Source organism: Carica papaya, chromosome 5, assembly GCF_054855325.1.
Source record: "Carica papaya isolate Zhongbai chromosome 5, ASM5485532v1, whole genome shotgun sequence".
Classification (NCBI taxonomy): domain Eukaryota; kingdom Viridiplantae; phylum Streptophyta; class Magnoliopsida; order Brassicales; family Caricaceae; genus Carica; species Carica papaya.
The window spans coordinates 12255339-12273771 of NC_142313.1; the positions used below are offsets into that span (position 1 = coordinate 12255339).

Here is an 18433-nt window from a genome sequence, read left to right on the forward strand (position 1 = left end):
TAAATATTCTATCATCATACTTTAATTTTACAAATATTGCATTGTTTGAAAAAGAAGGATTTCTCTTATATGATGAACAAGTTTTTTGTACACCCTAATAGTCTCCCAATGAACAAAATTATCGTGTCAAAAAATATTTAAATTTCACATTTACAATAAATAAAATTTCAGTTGACATTAAAAAAGTTTTAACTTCCTGAAGTTCTCCACCACAAATCCATATCTTCTGGTATCGACCTCGATATCATAAATTCACATGTCTTCCTCTGAAAATTAATGGAATCACGCGACGCAAGCCTAAAGCAACGCACACCCAACTGGCTTGACTGTTCTCCTATTCCTTGATCAAGATGTTAGATGTTATGGGATGGTTTCCTAGGGGTAATATAGTAATCTTACAGAACCCATTGGACTGGAAGACTTCATAAACACACAGAAAGACACACCCAGGTTCTGGATTCTTTTGTGAAGAGTAAGAAGGATCAAAGGTAACTACCAGTGACACCTCCATGCCCTTTTCAGTTGTTCTTCTTCTCTTTTTGCTTTTGATATTTCTCACTTTCTTCTTTCCTCTGCATCTATATGTTTTGGTTAAGCAAGTGGGTCGGTGGGTATGATAGTTTTGGCAATTTAGATTCCTAGTCTCTCTAAAGCCTGCGTTTTTACACTATCTTTATTTGTTCAGATAAATTGGAATCTCATGGTATCAATTGTGATTCTGGCTCTAGTCTTCTTGTGGAGTGAGTTTATTTTGCTGTCCTGGTTGCTATTTTGTTGTTTGAAGCTTTATTTTATTGTGGATTCAAGAATATGTTTCTACCTAATGACAACGATTTGTTTGTGTTATAAATATGATCTTGGATTGCAAAATGTGATGCAAGACTGTGTATTTGGCAACATGTCGTGCTCAATGTTTTGGGAAATCAAATAAATTACTGCCATTTTTTATGACTGAGGGATGAGATATTTGTCTGGTTGTATTTGGCATGTTTACGAATCCCTCTAATTGCTGGCTGACTAAGTATTTCTCCTTGAGTTTTGGTTCATTTCTGGGTGATACCTATGCCTCCGGAATATTCCAGTAGCTAGGAACAACAATTTTTGTGGGATAAGTTTCATTTGGTCAATTTGTGTTTATCATCCTCTGTGCTAAAATATCTTTAATTGAAATCTTTAGCATCCATTGGATTGGAAGACTCCATAAACACACAGAAAGATAGACCTAGATTCTGGATTCTTTTGTGAAGAGTACAAAGAAGGATCAAAGGTAATTACCAGTGGCACCTCCATACCCTTTTCAGTTGTTGTTGTTCTCTTTTTGCTTTTGATATTTCTCACTTTCTTCTTTCCTCTGCATCTTTTTGTTTTGATTAAACAAATGGGTCGGTGGGTATGATAGTTTTGGCAGTTTCGATTCCTAGCCTCTCAAAAGCCTGCTTCTTTAGTATGTTTAGATAAATTGTTTTTTTCCCTTTGGTGATTAGTTAAATTCAGGTTTGGAATCTCATGGTATTCTGGCTCTAGTCTTCTTGTGGAGGGAGTTTATTTTGCTGTCCTGGTTGCTATTTTGTTGTTTGAAGCGTTTTTTTATTGTGATTTCAACAATATAGTTCTACCTAATGAAAACGATTTGTTTGTGTTATAAATATGAACTTCAATTGAAAAATGTGATGCAATGCCATGTGCTTGGCAACATGTTCTGCTCCATTTTTTGGTAAATCAAATAAATTACTGCCATTTTTTACGACAGAGGGATGATATATTTGTCTGGTTGAATTTGGCATGTTTAGAAATTCCTCTATTGCTGGCTGACTAAATATTTCTCTTTAAGTTTTGGCCCATTTCTGGTGATCCCTATGCCTCCGGAATATTCCAGTAGCTAGGAACAAAAACTGTTTTTGTAGGATACGTTTCTTTTGGTCAATTTATGTTCATCATCCTCTGTGCTAAAGTCTGTTTAATTGAAACCTTCAGCAACCTTCAGGTGCTTCAGTTTGGTGCCTTCAAAGGTAATTCTCAGCTTTCCTCGAATCTTCCATTAAGAGAAGCAACATCCTTCTTGTGCTTGAACTCTTCCATCTGTATCACTTCTATTCGGTTGTGTAATAGTCTTTATAATCATAAGCAAACTGGCTTGGTATTTCCTAGTTTTATTGTTTTTATCATGTAAAATAGTGCTGCAGACTCATTGCTTTAAAATGTACAGAAGAATCATAAGTCTGACTCTACATCTAGAGAATCTGCGAAACCCCCTCCTCCTTCCAGGGATCATTTATTGTATCTGAGTTGAAAGAGAAAAAAATGAATTGTGTGGAGGGGTTGGGGGCTGGAGTGTTATTTGCTTCTAGCAATAGTACTATCTCCATAAAGTATTGGAATAGTATCCATCAAACATAGTCCTGGCTAAATCATCTTCCCTTGAAATATGCGATATTCTTGACTGTTTTTGGTTTGCATATCCAGAGTAGAATATATCTCTTCCATGTTGATTAAATCTTGTCCCCTTTTAACTTGCACATCCAGCATAGAATATTTTCTCTTCCATGTTGATTAATATATTTGGAATATGCATTTCCTAGCACTAATAGGACGTGATTTCAAGGATTATTAGCACATGGTTCGTTTAAATGTCTTCTTCTTTTTCCTGCCATCAATCTAGTTTCTGTAGATATGTAAGAGGTACTAGAGGATGACAAACAACTTATCTCTTGTATGTTCATAGACCATGTCAGGTTTATCCATTAGAACTTGTGGAAATACTTAACTAATTTTCTTTGACCCACTGACTCAGAGCGTCAATTCCAGAATCAAGGCTTCGATTCTCTTGCCATTAATCAATTTCACTTTTTCTCCATTTTTTAATGGCTAAGAATATGCAATAGATGTACTTGGATTATTGGAATTAATTTTTCATCTATTGCAAACTGAGTGTCAAGCTATTCCTCCAATTTCAAACATCTAATCCTTGCTACTTGGAATCAGATATCAGAATGAACATAGAAGCCAGATTTTCTCAGCTTTGTTTCTCAGTGATAATATCATACCTTGAGTATGGTTACACTGTCTGCTGTCCTACTGATGGTCATACAGGTGCAATGGCAATCCTAACAGTTTTTACCTATTATTTGAAGTTAGCTGCGCAATCAATTTTTCTTTGGGAAGTTTGTTTATTTTGTATGTTATTAGCCAGTTTGAAACTTCTATAGTGGTATTAGAAACCTAAAACTTATTATCTCTTTTTGGCTAAAATAATGATTTGGTCCCTTTGCTATTTACTTTTGTTCGGATTAGTCTTTTCCGCAATTTTTGGTCTAATTAGTCCCTATACTTTTAAAGAGAATTTCAGTTTAGTCCCTCCCATTAAAAAATTAGTCCTGCCCTTGATCTCCAGCTCAGCACTGTCGATTTCGGCCATTTGTATGGAGACCTTGGCGTCATCGTCGTGCTCGCTCTTTTCGTTGAATCGACCACCGTCGTCACGTCTGTTGAGCTCGTACTGAGCTGTGTATTCTGGACCAGAATCCGTGCCTCGATCAAGAAGCACAAGAGGATGAAGAGACGAAGTCATTGTACATTTTTTTTTCTGAGAAACATATAGAAGGGCTTCGCCTTTTTGATACATTCTTTTAAGACTAAAAATAATGATTTGGTCTATGTTCACCATGCTTGCCTCCAAGTATGCAAACTAGGTCTTTTTTAATATCACGTCACATGTCATATAGAATCTGATGTGGCATTCAACTTATACTTAAATCAATTAAAAGGTGTCATGTGTCAAATTTATTGACACATGAAAATTTGACTATAAGTTAAAAGATGTTTACTTCTATTTACGGGAGGGACTAAATCAACCTTCTTTAAAAAGTAAAGAGACTAATTCAACAGAAATAGAAAGATAAACTAACTTGAATAAAAGCAGATAGTATAGTGGCCAAATAATTATTTTACTCATATGCTTTTTGATGTTCTGAATTATTAGTTTCAGACTCAACTTTTAATAAATGCTTCTATTTTTTTGGAACGCATCATCCTTTCTATGTTCATGAAGATTATTTTGTAGTACATTATTCTTGATAGAGAACGTAATAGTTGTTACGTATATGCAATTTTGTTCTCATATATTGCAAAATGATTAAAACAAAATGCCAACTGCACAAATTTTCTGGCTATAAGTCTTAAGAATTCACTAACATGGCTTTTGCTCTGATATTGCTGTGAATTTCAGATGGAAGTGCAAAATTCTGAGCATGGACAAATTATTGAAATAAGTGTAGATGTTCCTGATGCTGGAACTAATAGTGGAAGCAATAAGATTTGTGGGAAAGCACCATGTGGATTCTCAGATGCTGGAACAAAGTCTAAAGATGTTAAAGAACGGTCAGCTTCCATGCGCAAACTTCTAATGGCAATAACACTTTGTGTTATCTTCATGACTGCTGAAGTAGCTGGTGGCATCAAAGCCAATAGTCTGGCAATCTTAACTGATGCAGCACATTTGCTCTCAGATGTTGCAGCTTTTGCAATCTCCTTGTTTTCTTTGTGGGCATCTGGCTGGGAAGCTAATCCACGTCAAACATATGGATTTTTTAGGATTGAGATTCTCGGTGCTCTTGTTTCTATCCAGCTTATATGGTTGCTTGCAGGGATTCTAGTATATGAAGCCGTTGTGAGATTCGTTAATGACACAGCAGAGGTGAATGGTTTCCTTATGTTTATCGTTGCTGCCTTTGGTCTGGTAGTGAATATTATCATGGCTCTTTTGTTGGGCCATAATCATGGCCACGGCCATGAGCATTATGATCACAATCATGCCACCAGACATGGTCATGGAGTGAAGATTACTAATCCTCATCATCATCATCATCATCATCATCATCATCATGAGCATCACTCCCAAATTGGGCATGATCATAAGAAGGAACATGCTAAACATGATGAACACCATGACCATGAGGAACAGCATTCTAAAGATGAGCATCGCACCCATGAAGATCATTCTCGGCCATTGCTGGATAATCCAAAAGGTGAACATGAGCAGAAGTCAGGATGGAACATAAATGTACAGGGAGCTTATCTCCATGTACTTGGGGACTCCATTCAAAGTATTGGGGTGATGATTGGAGGGGCAATCATATGGTATAATCCTGACTGGAAGAGAGTTGATTTGATCTGCACCTTATTCTTTTCAGTTATTGTTTTGGGTACAACAATCAACATGCTACGAAGCATACTTGAAGTTCTGATGGAGAGCACACCCAGAGAGATTGATGCAACAAAGCTTGAAATGGGTCTTCTGGAAATGGATGAAGTGGTTGCTATTCACGAGCTGCATATATGGGCCATAACAGTTGGGAAAATCCTACTGGCATGCCATATCAAAATCAGACCGGAAGCAAATGCAGACCTGGTTCTGGACAAAGTGGTAGAATATATAAGAATGGAGTATAACATCAGTCATGTTACTATACAGATTGAGCGTTAGTGGCAACGGGAAATCTTCATCAAAGCTGAGCCCTTGTCATTTGCCTGCACATTATCTTTATAGGCAAAGCACTTCCTGTTTTACTGTGATTAAGATTGATTTGTAGGTGGCAAATAGTCGATAACTGTTCTTAGTCTGATTTCCATACAGTAGTTTATATGAAAGATTATCCAAGATTCAGTTTAGTAAGAATTCCATCTTTTGCTACATTTCATACTAGTTATATATCATATTTGTTATCACATGCATATCTTATTCTTCCTATGGAAAGAAACTTTCATCGGGCTGCAAATAGGAAGATGCGATGCTGCTTCTACAGCAAGGCACTATCTTGTTTTGAAGAGACCGGGTCTACCAGTGTACAAGTAAAATGGCGGTTTCCCAGACATAGTACTAGATGAAGATTTAATATCCCCCTGACCAGGAGTACCTCAGTCAGTTATTCACGGGTGAATGTATACAATGGTGATGGGAGGTGGGGGCATGAGTGTCATCCAACTTAGTGACCATAGCTTGTGAACGACTGGCGCTTTCTCAGTACACGAACAATATGTTGCGGTTGATAAAAGAAACTGTACAGAAACAAATTAGCCCCGAGCTTCACCTTGCAAGATGAGGATAAGGTTTCTAGGGCATTGGTTTAACCATGAAAAGATTGTATATCTTATATCTATCTCCAGCTGGGTTGATTCTAGATTACTGTTTTAGCTTTTTACTGCAACAATTTTTTTTAATGGTGACTGAATGGCTAGATAACAGTCAATGAACTAGAAGACAAATGTTCTTATTTTTGCAGTTTGGAGAGAGAGAGAGGTGCTCTAGTTGTGTGGCCAAACGTGTGCTACAACTTCATTGGACGAAAATGGAGGCCACAGATGAAATGGATAAGATTTTGAGACCTGATCAGGTTTTTGAGTTTGCTTTTCTCCAAGGGTTGATATTATTGAATTAAGCTTGTCTTCTCTGTAAACTGAGTCTCGCCCAGATACGTACATACATACATGCATACTATTTTTATATTTATACATGAAGTTGTGAACATGCATATTCATCCAGAGGTCATTGACTGACAGAGCATGGAGAGACGTGTAAGTTGTCCAGTCTATTTCCAAGGATGTGTGGAAATAAGGACGCTTATCAAATAAAGGATAAATTATTCAGAGGAAGAAGAAAGGTTTTTTTTATTATTATTATTATTAGATTTTAAACTGCCTTATAAGACAGATATTCATGTTTAGTGAACAGTTGACAGAGAGGATGGGTCTGATTGCAACCCTGAAGGGATTAATGTGAAAATTGGGCTTGGAAATTGTCTTTGTTAGGCTTTTGATAAAATTGCCAGAAAGTGCCCTTAATTGTAATATAAAATTTTGCTCTGCCATTTTTTTTTTTTTTTTTTGGGATCTTGTGATTCATAGGATCTTGTGAAGCTTTGTAAAGGACTGTACTACTACCTTCATAAATCGGTAAGATTTATTGAACAATCATTGACTTGAAATATAAAAAAAATAAAAAATAAAAAAATAAAAAAAAAAAAACTTTAAATGGGTCACTTGGTGAAGATAAAAGTAAGAAACCTTTTTTTTTTTTTTTTTTTTTTTTTTTTTAATAAATTTTGGCCTTCTGGGTGCCACTAAAATTGCCTTTCCATGGGGCGATTAGGAAGAGTCAACTATTTATTAACTATCAAAATCTGTAATTAAGGAGAAGGGAATAATAATTTGAGTTGAATCTTCAAGACAAAGGCTCTGTTTGATAAGCAATTAATGCAAGACATCCCCACCCCACAGGACCCAATTCAAAAAGGAAAGCAATAATTGAGAATAGGAACAAACAAAGGTAGCACTCGACATGTCTCTGGTGGGTATGAAGGACGCTCGTTCATGGACACATTCATGGAGAACTGAACCCTTTAATTCCTCTCTGTGGATTTTGTGGGGAAGGGAGAGCTGTGGTCTCTGTTTTTCTACATTTCTTTAAATGGAGGAGGGAAGCTTGAGCTTGGATAAACGAATAGAAATATGATTTGTACATTTAACTTCACATCCACTTCCATCTTTAAATTAAATTCTCACCCTGAAAATTTTGGGAGTTGAGAGTGAGGTCAAACATAAAATATATTCGAATTCCTTTAATAGTATGTAAGAAAAGATGGGAGTAAAAATTAAGTAAAAGCATAAGGAGAATGGAATAAAACACAGACATTTTATAGCTTATACTTTTCTTATAAGTCATTGGTTTTAAATGATAAAGATATTTTTTTTATAAACTCTTTTGTTAATGTTTTTAGAAAATTATTGGGGTATAAATTTTGTTTGAGGTTTGTGAGCTCACTAAAAATACTAGTGTTGAAATAGAATACCAAAATAAGCTTTAAGAACTTCAAAAATCATATACTCTTATTTTCAATATTTTTTCTCCATTTGGATAGAAGTAACAATTCGTAAATCATATCTTTACCAAACACGTTGTAGCATCCAAGCAAATTAACATTAAGTGAAGTAATGTAGGTGGAGAGCAAGATAAAAAGGGTATAGAAAATAAAAAGAAAGACATGGAAAGAAAAATAGAAGGAAAACATAACAAAAGAAATATAGAGATAATATTCTAATATTAGTTTTGCAAAATGCTTATAAAACTCTCATATCTAAGTATAGATTTAGTATCCAACTGGCTAACGATTGGTATAAAGATTCATGCATTATGACATGTTAATAACTAGTTGATAATTGTGCTCTCTTATCGTATTTGCTAGCTGACATAATAGTCTTGATAGCTAATCTATTTTTTTATTGATACTGAATTTAGTATTATCTACTTCTATAAAATAATTTTGTTCTTAAATTTAAAGAATGAGAATTAAGTCTTTATGAGTGGTCAATTCTCGCAAACGAAGTCTTTTGAATTTAAATTCAATACCCGTCTTATTAGTTTTATTTTGGTTATAGTCTTTTTTTTTTTTTTTTTTTTTTGAAAAATAATCAAGAGCTTCATATTAAATTTTTTTTTAGTAACTATACCTTCTCTAGACATTGTTTCTTGTAAAACTTATAACAATATTTTTTCCTTTGAAATAATTGAGTAAAATCATTCTTGTGTTAGAAGATGTGATGCTCATACAAATTGTGGATTTTTTAATGGCTAATGTACAACTAACTTTGTCTTTTAGTTAATTACTTGGTAAAAGTAGAATAATTTTAACATAATGTAAAATACATGTCTTCAATTTTAATATTTTATTATTTTAATACGATTTATACATTTCTCTTAACTACATTAATTAGTTTAAATTGCAAGAAGATTACGATATTTTTGGTTTTATTTTAAATATAATATTGGAAATATATATATATACACATATACATAATTAAAAACTTTAAAAGGTTAGTTACATTCTCTTTCCTTTGGCAACATTAAGGCTTTTTTTGGTTGCTTTCTCGGAAAGAAAGATTTAACTTCTAGATGATGAATATTTTAATTAATTGAAAAACCTACATTTGGCTACCTTCGACTAAACAAGCATATGATTTTTTTTTTTTTTTTCCTGAAAACAAGAAAAATTGCTTCAAAAGAAAGCAAATAAAAATCATAATTCTTTTTAAAATATTTATATAGAATATTATAAATATATTTCAATTCCTTAAAAAAAATAAAAAAAAAATACAAAGTCTTCTTGAATATAATACAATTACGTAATACTTTTTATTATACATGTTGTTGTTACTAACGGTGAATATTATATACATCTCAATATTATTATAAAAAAAATAATTTACTAAATATTATAATTTGAGTTGAAATTTTTACCCATAATTTTTTAAAAACATTTTTGCCCATAAATTCCATGTGAGCAAGTTGATTTCGAAATTCTATTTTTCTATTTGGCAATTGGAAATGATATCGAATTAATAGAATCAATATTCCATACTAATCTCTTTTATTAAAAATTTCCATACCCAGAAAAGAAAAACATGTTTTTTTTTTCATTTGCCTATCAAAGAAGATATGATTACTCCCTGTTACTGCCCTACAACACAGGGCAATATACATGGAAGATGGTAAAAAGTTTAGGGGATAAGGGTACCCCTAAACTTGAAGGGTAATGTAATAAAAAGCAGAGATTAGAGGATGAAATTTGGAAGAGAAATGTGCTTAAGGTGACCAAATGACCCATGATCGGACAGATGACACACAATCCATACGTAGCCTTTCTAAAGTCTTTTCTTTTATGTGTCCTTGGTAGAGAGTCCCCACAACTGTCTGTCCCCGCTGCTAGACAAAAACTGCCACCGCCAATAATGCCTTGGGACCTTCTATAACTCTCTTTCTCTCTCTCTCTCTCTCTCTCTCTCTCTCTCTCTTTCTTACTAAGCTTCAGCACCTACCTCTTAACCCTCAAACTCACCTTCGTTGTATATCTTCACATACTGAGTTTTGAGTGTTACTGTGTTCTCCACCCTGTGTTTCTCCTTCCACCTCTTTTTCATTTCCATCTTCTTCACCCTTTTTTTGTTATTGGGCTTTACCTTTCTTCACCTGCATCCATCTCTAAAGTTTCGGCTTTGGTGATTCTCCCTCTCTCTGAGTTCTTCTAAGCATTTAATATTATTCCCTATTTAAGAGTCTTACCAGCATCAGAATGAAAGGAATATATTGTGGTTGTATAATATGAGGTCTTGCTCTGGTTCTCAGGGGTTACATTTATTGAATAGTATTGCATTGTAAGCATCACCATGGAATGTAGGTAGCCGGGAGAGAGAGTAAAGAAGAGAGAGAGAGAGAGAGAGAGAGAGAGAGAGAGAGAGAGAGAGAGAGAGAATTAAAGGCTCACACCTCAACAACTTCTCAGCTGCAATGGAGAGGCTCCAAGGACCCATTAATTCTTGCGTATGTTACTTTGCTCATTTTTAGTACCCATCTCTCTTCTCCCCTCTCTCTTTCCTTGAACAGTTGAATCCCATTTCTAGTATTAAGACTGGACTCCATTTACTTCTCCAGATATTTGCATTCAATGCATTGTGTTGCTTTTCTGGAAATACTAGAATCTGCAATATCTCTTTGCTTTGTTCAACATTCTATTCCAATTCTTAAGTTTATTCTCCTTTCTCCAATGAGAACATGAAAACCCACCCAATCCCGGAGACTCTTCTTCTTTGCTTCCATTTAGACCACAGGAGAATTCCCCCAATTTCTTATTTTTCGTGCTCATAGTTTTTCTTGGGTTTTATGTTTCTTGCAGTTCTTGGAGGAGCATCTCGATGTGGAGTTCTTAGAGCAAGGATTTGTTAACCAAGAGAACTGGAGACTTGAGGAAGAAGAAGAATTGCACTTGTCAATACCAAGCTTAGAAGACAAAATGCCATTTCTTCAGATGTTACAAAGCGTAGAATCCTCATCATTTTTGCCTTTCAAAGAACCCAACTTTCAAACACTGCTGCGACTCCAACACGTGAAAAAGCCATGGGAGTTAAACCCCACCCTTCCTGACATGGACACACAAATTCAAGCACTAGAGTTTGAAAGCTGCGTAACGCATGAAATAGTAGACTTAGACCTGCCTTCACCGGTCAAATCCGAGACGAAGGACATCCAAAACCCACATTCAACGTCATACGTAGAAGGCGTCAGCTCTGTGTCTAACACAAACTCCGGAGAAAACTATCCGAGAGAAGGAAACTCGGGCTCATCTCCTCCACTTACACACCCACAAATCAAGCCTAGAGATACTCACTTCCCCAAATCCACCCCTCCAATCACCCGAGAAAGAAAAAAAAGAAAGCGAACAAAAACAACCAAGAACAAAGAGGAAGTAGAGAGCCAGCGCATGACCCACATTGCCGTAGAACGCAACCGTCGACGCCAAATGAATGACCACCTCAACTCCCTCCGCTCACTCATGCCTCCCTCCTACATCCAGAGAGTAAGTCTTCATTCTAACCCTCCCCCCCATCTCCAGCAGTCATTATAACATCTTCATTTTCTCTACTTCACAACATTTCGTCAAAGTTTCAATTTTTCTTGTTTAAAAAATGATATGATTCATGGGTCTATGTTTTCAGGGTGACCAAGCGTCGATAATAGGGGGTGCAATCGACTTCGTGAAGGAACTGGAGCAACTCCTGCAATCTCTTGAAACGCAAAAGAGAATGAGAAAAGGCGAAGGAAGTACAGATAACTCGGTGTGTAATTCCATGACGGGCATTTCGTCGAACGGGTTGGTGGTGTCGCGAACACAAAGTGGAGAAGAAGTGAAGGCGGAGAACAAATCTGAAACAGCGGACATTGAGGTGACAGTCATACAGAATCATGTGAACATGAAGATTCAGTGTCCAAGAAGACATGGGCAGTTGTTAAAAGCCATTGTTTCACTAGAGAATCTCAGGCTCACAGTTTTGCATCTCAACATTACCACTTCTCAATCTCGTGTTCACTACTCTTTCAACCTCAAGGTATGTGTGGTGCAGCAACTCAGTTGTTTTCTTGTTTGTTTTCCTGTAGTGGTCAACCGTTTAGACTTGGTCTTTTAAGCAAACCCTACCCTAGTATTAATTTTTTATTATCTGAAGTTGAAATGAAAATGGGTACTGATCGCAGATGGAGGAAGAGTGTAAGCTAGGATCAGCGGATGAGATAGCATCAGCTGTTCATCAGATATTCAGGTACATCATCAAGGGTTCGTGATTGGTCAAAGGGGTGCATGTGCAGCTGACTTTATTCGTTAGGGCTTGAAGGGGGATGAAAGGGAAAAGAAAAAAGAAAAGAAAAATGAAAGGGAAATTAGGGGTTTCCTTTTGGGGATGGGAGTTAGGGAACAGACTACACAGGGCACCTTCCATTGTCTCTATTCCGAGATGTAGTTGTACAACAGAGTGGGCTGCAGTGAGTCAGTGACAGAGCACATGATCTTCACTGGTTCACTTGAACAAATATTTCTTTTTTTTTTCTTTTTTTTTTTGAGAAAAAAAAGAAAGAAAAGAAGAAGATGGTGATGAGAATTTCCACTTTTTTTAAGGTTAAAAAAAAAAAAAAAAAAAAAGAATAATCAAAGGAAGGAGAGTAGGTAGGGTTAGGATATATATATATATATATATGTGGGTGTGGGTGTGGGGGTGTAATATTTTTGGGTTAATGTTAGAGGGAGGTGGGGAAGACTGAGCATGTAAGCCAATTTCTGATGATTATACATTTGTGAATGATGGTTCCCCTCTTTTTGTATTGACTTTGGCTTGTCCTTGGTTGTATACAGATTTCTATGTTCATTATTAATATCCTGACTCCTGCCCTCCCTTACTTTTCTGCCTTACATATCTATAAATATTTGAGTTATTATTTGTTTAATTAATTGAGTATGGGATTGATTGATTAGGAGACACGTGTCCAAGAGAACCCAAATTGGTAATGTGTTGTAGAAGAAGGGATTGTGTGTCATAAATTGATTATATTTTTTGTGATGAAGTTATGGGTAATAATGATATTATAGAGAGAGAGAGAGAGAGAGAGAGGGAAAGAGGTTGAAGAAGGAAGACATGGGAGAAAGTCAAAAGGGATGGTGATGAGAGAGAGAGAGAGAGAGAGAGAGAGAGAGAACACGCATCCCCATGTGAAAGAATCATATGTATGTATACATTGATTAGCGCAAGTCATAGTCGTTTCGGTCTTCGCATTCCTCCGGGCCCCTCGCCACCACCTAATTTTTAATTTATATAACAAAAATAAATATTTAAATTGTACAAAACAATATAAAAATTATGTACACGAATATGAAAAATTATATATTTTTATTACTTGGATAATATGGTGGGTTAAATCTTTTTTTTTTTTTTTTAATTTTATTTAACACCATCCTCATTTAATTCATTATTAAATAAAACGTTAAATATTATATCATAAATAAAACATTTTCTATTAAATTAAATTTCCATCAAATTGGAATAACATTGTCGCTCTTCATTTCCTAGTACCCAAATCTAGCATCTCTTTCTTCCTTCCCCAACTCAAGTAAAAGGAAAGTAAATTTCAAAATTGATGAAATTAGTTTTTACTCTTTGTTTTTCTTATCAAATTATGAAAATGATTTGAATCACATCCTCCAACTAATGGAAAGTTTTTCCTCCCTTAGTGTGAGCTTGTTGTGCTTCTCATTATTGGGAGGTTTTTACCTTCGTCTTTTCGTACTATCTATTCTTGACGTTTTATTTTTTATTCTATACATTTATATTTTTTTTTTGTTCTTTTAATTGTGTGTTTTTTCTAGTTTCAATGTGCAAGTTTTTAGTGTAATGTGTAAGTTTTTAAAGTGGATGACTGATAGTTGTGAGAATTGTCTCCTTCTTTGGTATACACATGTGAAATTTAAATAAAATAGAAGCATAAATATTCAATTTCTCCAACATTGACATTAACCTCTAAGGTGTGGTATTTTGCAAGTCGGTACCATACTAAAAAGAATTTTGATGCTCAGTCGGTTACTGATATGATGACCAAATAATTGAAGCCTATGGATAAGATGGACACTAAATTATGGTTGCAACACCTTTTTTTCTTCACTTTTCATGATGAACATGATTTTATACAAGTTTTATATAGAGCCCCATGGCACTTTAAAAAGGATGTTTTATATCTTCAACCAATTTTGGGATTAAACATTCGAAGGATGTTGAGTGCTGCTGGTCTATGGAAATTTGGGCCTAGACGTACATTTTACCTTGTAATTTGATAATAACAAAGGTGGCCAAGCTCTATGCACCAAGAATGGGTCACCTCATCTCTATTAACACTAAGTATCTAAAGAATTGTTCTCATTTTATTTATATATCAGTTTCTATAAATGTAATGAAGCCCTATTATTCTGAGTACACCAATTAAAGCTCATGGAATAGTTCATTGGTTCCCAATTAAGTACGAAAGGTTATTGCTTTTTACTCCTATTGTGGCTATATATGTCACTTGAATAGATTTTGTAGTTTAACGAGGGATGATGATCCTATAAATGTCTACACTAGTGATCTATATGTGAATGCTGCAGATTCAAATAAATTATTATGATGGCTTATGGTGGAGGGCTAAGTAGTGGTGTTTGAAGGGCAAAAATAAGACACTAAAGTAATCACAAAAAATAAAAAATAACTAGTGAATTGAATGTTGTGGTTATGGGGTTGGGTTATAAATGCTTTTACTTATATTTTCCCCAAATGAAGGCAATAAACAAGGTAATGTTGTAATTACCATACTTAGGATGATGGAAAAAAAGCTATGAAAATTTTGCTTGAAAGTGTGCATATTAAAAAGTTATGGGCTTTATGTAAACTTAAGCTTGGAAATACCTTTAAACCTAAAAGTCCATGCATAAATCCTTAAGCCTTCGTCTTTTACTAAATTGAGTAATCTAATTCCTATTCTACGGTTCAGTATAACTTAGAGAAAAATTTAGCCTATCCAATCTAATACCTTTAAATGACTCATCACAACCACTTTTTAACACATAAATCGATCTACTCATCAACTAAAATCCACTTATCAACTATCTTATTTCTTGAGTTGATTTTAATTTATTCAAATATTTCTTATGATATTCAAATTAATTTACTTTTTTAATTACAGATTGATTGTAAGTTAAATATAGATGATTTATTTAGGGATTAAGTTTTTGTACAAAATTGTATATTGAGATTTTTAATTACATTGGTTGATCTTGAGTTTCACATCATGTATGTTACAAACATTAATCATTGAGATGAAACTCTATATTCTAAAAAGCCAGCTTGAACAATCAGAAATTTCTTTTATACGATAGATAGTACGACAAATACCCTCTTTAGGCATAATCAAAGTCAATTGTGATGCTTCTATTTGATATAGGGATTGGACAGAAATTACAATAGTCCATAAAAATTATGATGGATGAATTGTTTGGTGGAGTATGCAACATATTCATACATTAAGATCAATCTAAGAAGCAAAATTGCACACTTTAATTTTGGTTATAGATTTGACCTTGTAGGGGATTTCTAATCCCCAATATGGTGTTAGAAAGGGATACTAAAATTATTTTAAAAAAAATTTATTATTTCTAAAACATAAATTTTTTATTTTTTATTTTTTATTTTTATGTTTTTACAATTAGATTTGTAGAAGTTGTAATTATTTTGTTGAGGAAGTACTTATGCTACTTAAATTTAGTAATTGTGTTCAGGTACTACCATCGGAACTAGTATCTTTACTTTTTAACTTGGGCGTCTTTATGTTTTGATGAATGCTTAAATCTTTATATATGAAAGAATGATCTATTAAAAGGTATCAATTCATTTTCATTTTCATCTCCAATTTTCAAATCCTAAATTGGGTACATATATATTATATTATATTCACAAGACTTTGGCAATATATCTAGTTAATACGATAATTTTGAATATTATGTCTTCCAAATATAAATTTACTAATTATTATAATTTATTTTGTGTTCGTCATCATCTTAATACAAAATACAAAGTTAAAGGTTAAGTATAAACTTAGAAAGATGTACCCATATTTAAAAAGTAAATAATTAAATTTGTTTGTTATCATCAATAGGTAGGTTGATTAGTTAATTATTAAAAAAAAAACAAAGAGCATCATGGGTCTGAGTATCGGTTCGGTAAATGAGTGTCTTATGGGGACAGGAGAGGACAGGACATTTATTCCCACCACATTATTCTTTAATTTATATTTTTAATCTCGAACTTCTAAGTTAGATTATTATTATTTTATGATGATTAACATATTAATTAGGCCTGCACCTCGGCTTAATTAAATATATTAATACAAAACTTTCCCTCTTAATTAACACTCCCCTATATAATTAGAAAGAATGTTTTATTAAATTTGGATTTATTAACATTAATCTTTTAGTTTTAGAAATTCAAGTAGCGAGAAAGACATCAGTTAAAACAAGCTCCTTATTTTTCTGCTTTGCTCGGTGTCTCTGCATCGATTCCATTTGCTTTTTTGTTGATTGTAAAGTGACTTGACAATGTGACTACGTGCCGAATGCATTTCTTTTTACTTTTTATATTTTTCTTGTATACCTTAATTTTCCTTTCTCTCTTTGACTTTGAAATTCAGAGTCATAACCCAATAATGAGTGGAGGGAAAGTAAACTAAAGATTTTGAGGTAAAGCATTCTCCCTACACTTTTATTATTATTATTATTATTATAGTTCAATATAACTAGCCATTATAAATTTATAATTAAAAAATAATACTATTAATTTACGAGCTCTTTATACATATATATATATATATATATATTTTAATAAAAAGGTATAAAATCTAAAAAAAAAAAAAAAAATTTGTCTAACTACACGAATTTGACCGTGATTGACTAAGGCAAGTGAATAAGAAAACTATTTTAATCTCTCAATTGGATGAGTACAAGAATAGTAGGTATTTATTAATATACACAATTAGTCTAAATAGTTAAGTATGTTATAATTATCATTAAGTAAGATTAAAGTTTGTTCGTTAATGAAATCATTGAAATTTATTTTTTCCAAATTACAAATATTTGCTTTTTCTCTCACACTCTCTCCAATGTTTACTGATTTCTTGATGGTTTTAAGTTTTGATATATTATTCCTAAAAATAATTAATTAAAAATATATATTAAACTCTATTTTGTTCGTACACAATTTGAATTGTTGATTAATGATGAGCATTATATTTACTTTAGGTGTTTTAATTTTTTTTCTTTCTATTAAATTTTTAAATATTACAATGTATCTATAATTTATAGAGACACTATTTGTACTTGAAAGGCTCTAGACTCACAAAGCAACAATTGTTTTTGTTCGACTCCTCTTGGTGTATTGAAAGGTTATACACCACAACTATATACATTAATGGCATATTGTTTTTTTAACTTTTATGAGTAATATTTTAAAACCAAATTTTGACTAGATCACATCAAAATGAAAAAAAAATATATATATATATATATATCTGAAGTTATTTAAGAACAAATATATATATATATATATGTACTTGCAATTTGTTGGAGTTAGACCGAAAATAATAATTACAATAATACAATTGTCTTTATTCATGCAGAAGAGGAGCAGATGTTCAAATTCCAAAGAGAAAATGGTTCATGTACACTATATATATATATATATATATATCACACCCTTTCTTTCTTCTTACGTTTACAAATTCCAACAACACAACCCATTCCTCTCAGAGAATCTGACTCTAATGAATCTCGACTCATGCACCCTCAAATTTGAGCCCTGTACTTACGTGTGTGTGTGTGTGTGTGTGTGTAATAAGTTCATACATATACGTATATGGATTTACAACCAAACAATCTCATACTTTATATGGGTTTAAAAGTTAAACAGGGTGAGAGAATGGTCATGGTGGAAGACAGAAGGTGACGTACGTAAATCAGAGATTCCCGATCGTAGGCTTTACCTCTTCCTAAACTCTGCGTTTAGGGAAATCAACTTTTGTGGACCCCACGCTCGAAACTTGACCTCACGAACACACCTATCTTCTACTTCTTCTCAACCTCATCGCACCTTCAAATTTCAATCAATCATAATATTTTAATTCAATATTTTATCAGATTAAACTCGGTATTTCCAACTCCCTTTGAAGTTCTGGGATTTTCAAGAATTTGTTTTTTTTTTTTTTTTTGAGATTGATAAAATTTAAGAAGGAAGTGGTCAAAGTGTCCTGTCAATCGTGCTTCAATTTCATGGTTTGCAGAACAAAGTTAAAAGTCGTGTTTTTTTTTTTTTTAAGAAAGGCTTCTGTTTCAGCTTTCGGCCAGAATGATTTGTCTTTTAATTTTAAACTAATTATTAGAAAAAGAAAAACTAGCCCTGCATCAACCCCACTTTCCCCACTTGATCTTTCAAAATCTGACGGTCTAGTTTTTTTTTAGTAATATCTGAATAAAGTAATTTAATTAAT

General features: G+C 33.5%; 2 protein-coding genes across 10 annotated transcripts; both read left to right on the plus strand.

The window, feature by feature from the left end:
* The first annotated feature begins 207 nt into the window (after window positions 1-207).
* LOC110814161 (metal tolerance protein 1-like) lies at window positions 208-5691 on the plus strand. 9 transcript variants are annotated; one of them, XM_022041528.2, is made up of 5 exons: window positions 208-488; window positions 686-740; window positions 1178-1267; window positions 2983-3090; window positions 4226-5691. In XM_022041528.2, the coding sequence occupies exons 4-5, from the start codon at window positions 3052-3054 to the stop codon at window positions 5480-5482; spliced, it is 1296 nt and encodes a 431-aa protein (XP_021897220.1). In that variant the 5' UTR covers window positions 208-488; window positions 686-740; window positions 1178-1267; window positions 2983-3051; the 3' UTR covers window positions 5483-5691. The 9 variants fall into 9 exon arrangements, with proteins under 9 accessions (XP_021897220.1, XP_088075936.1, XP_021897219.1 ...); XM_088219810.1 differs by lacking the exons at window positions 686-740; window positions 2983-3090 and adding an exon at window positions 1975-2009; XM_022041527.2 differs by lacking the exon at window positions 686-740.
* A 4051-nt stretch (window positions 5692-9742) lies between these two features.
* On the plus strand, window positions 9743-12772 carry LOC110814186 (transcription factor bHLH67-like). The gene is made up of 4 exons (XM_022041570.2): window positions 9743-10369; window positions 10722-11402; window positions 11542-11931; window positions 12077-12772. Exons 1-4 carry the CDS (start codon window positions 10337-10339, stop codon window positions 12161-12163), a joined length of 1191 nt encoding a protein of 396 aa, XP_021897262.1. The 5' UTR covers window positions 9743-10336; the 3' UTR covers window positions 12164-12772.
* The last annotated feature ends 5661 nt before the right edge of the window (window positions 12773-18433 follow it).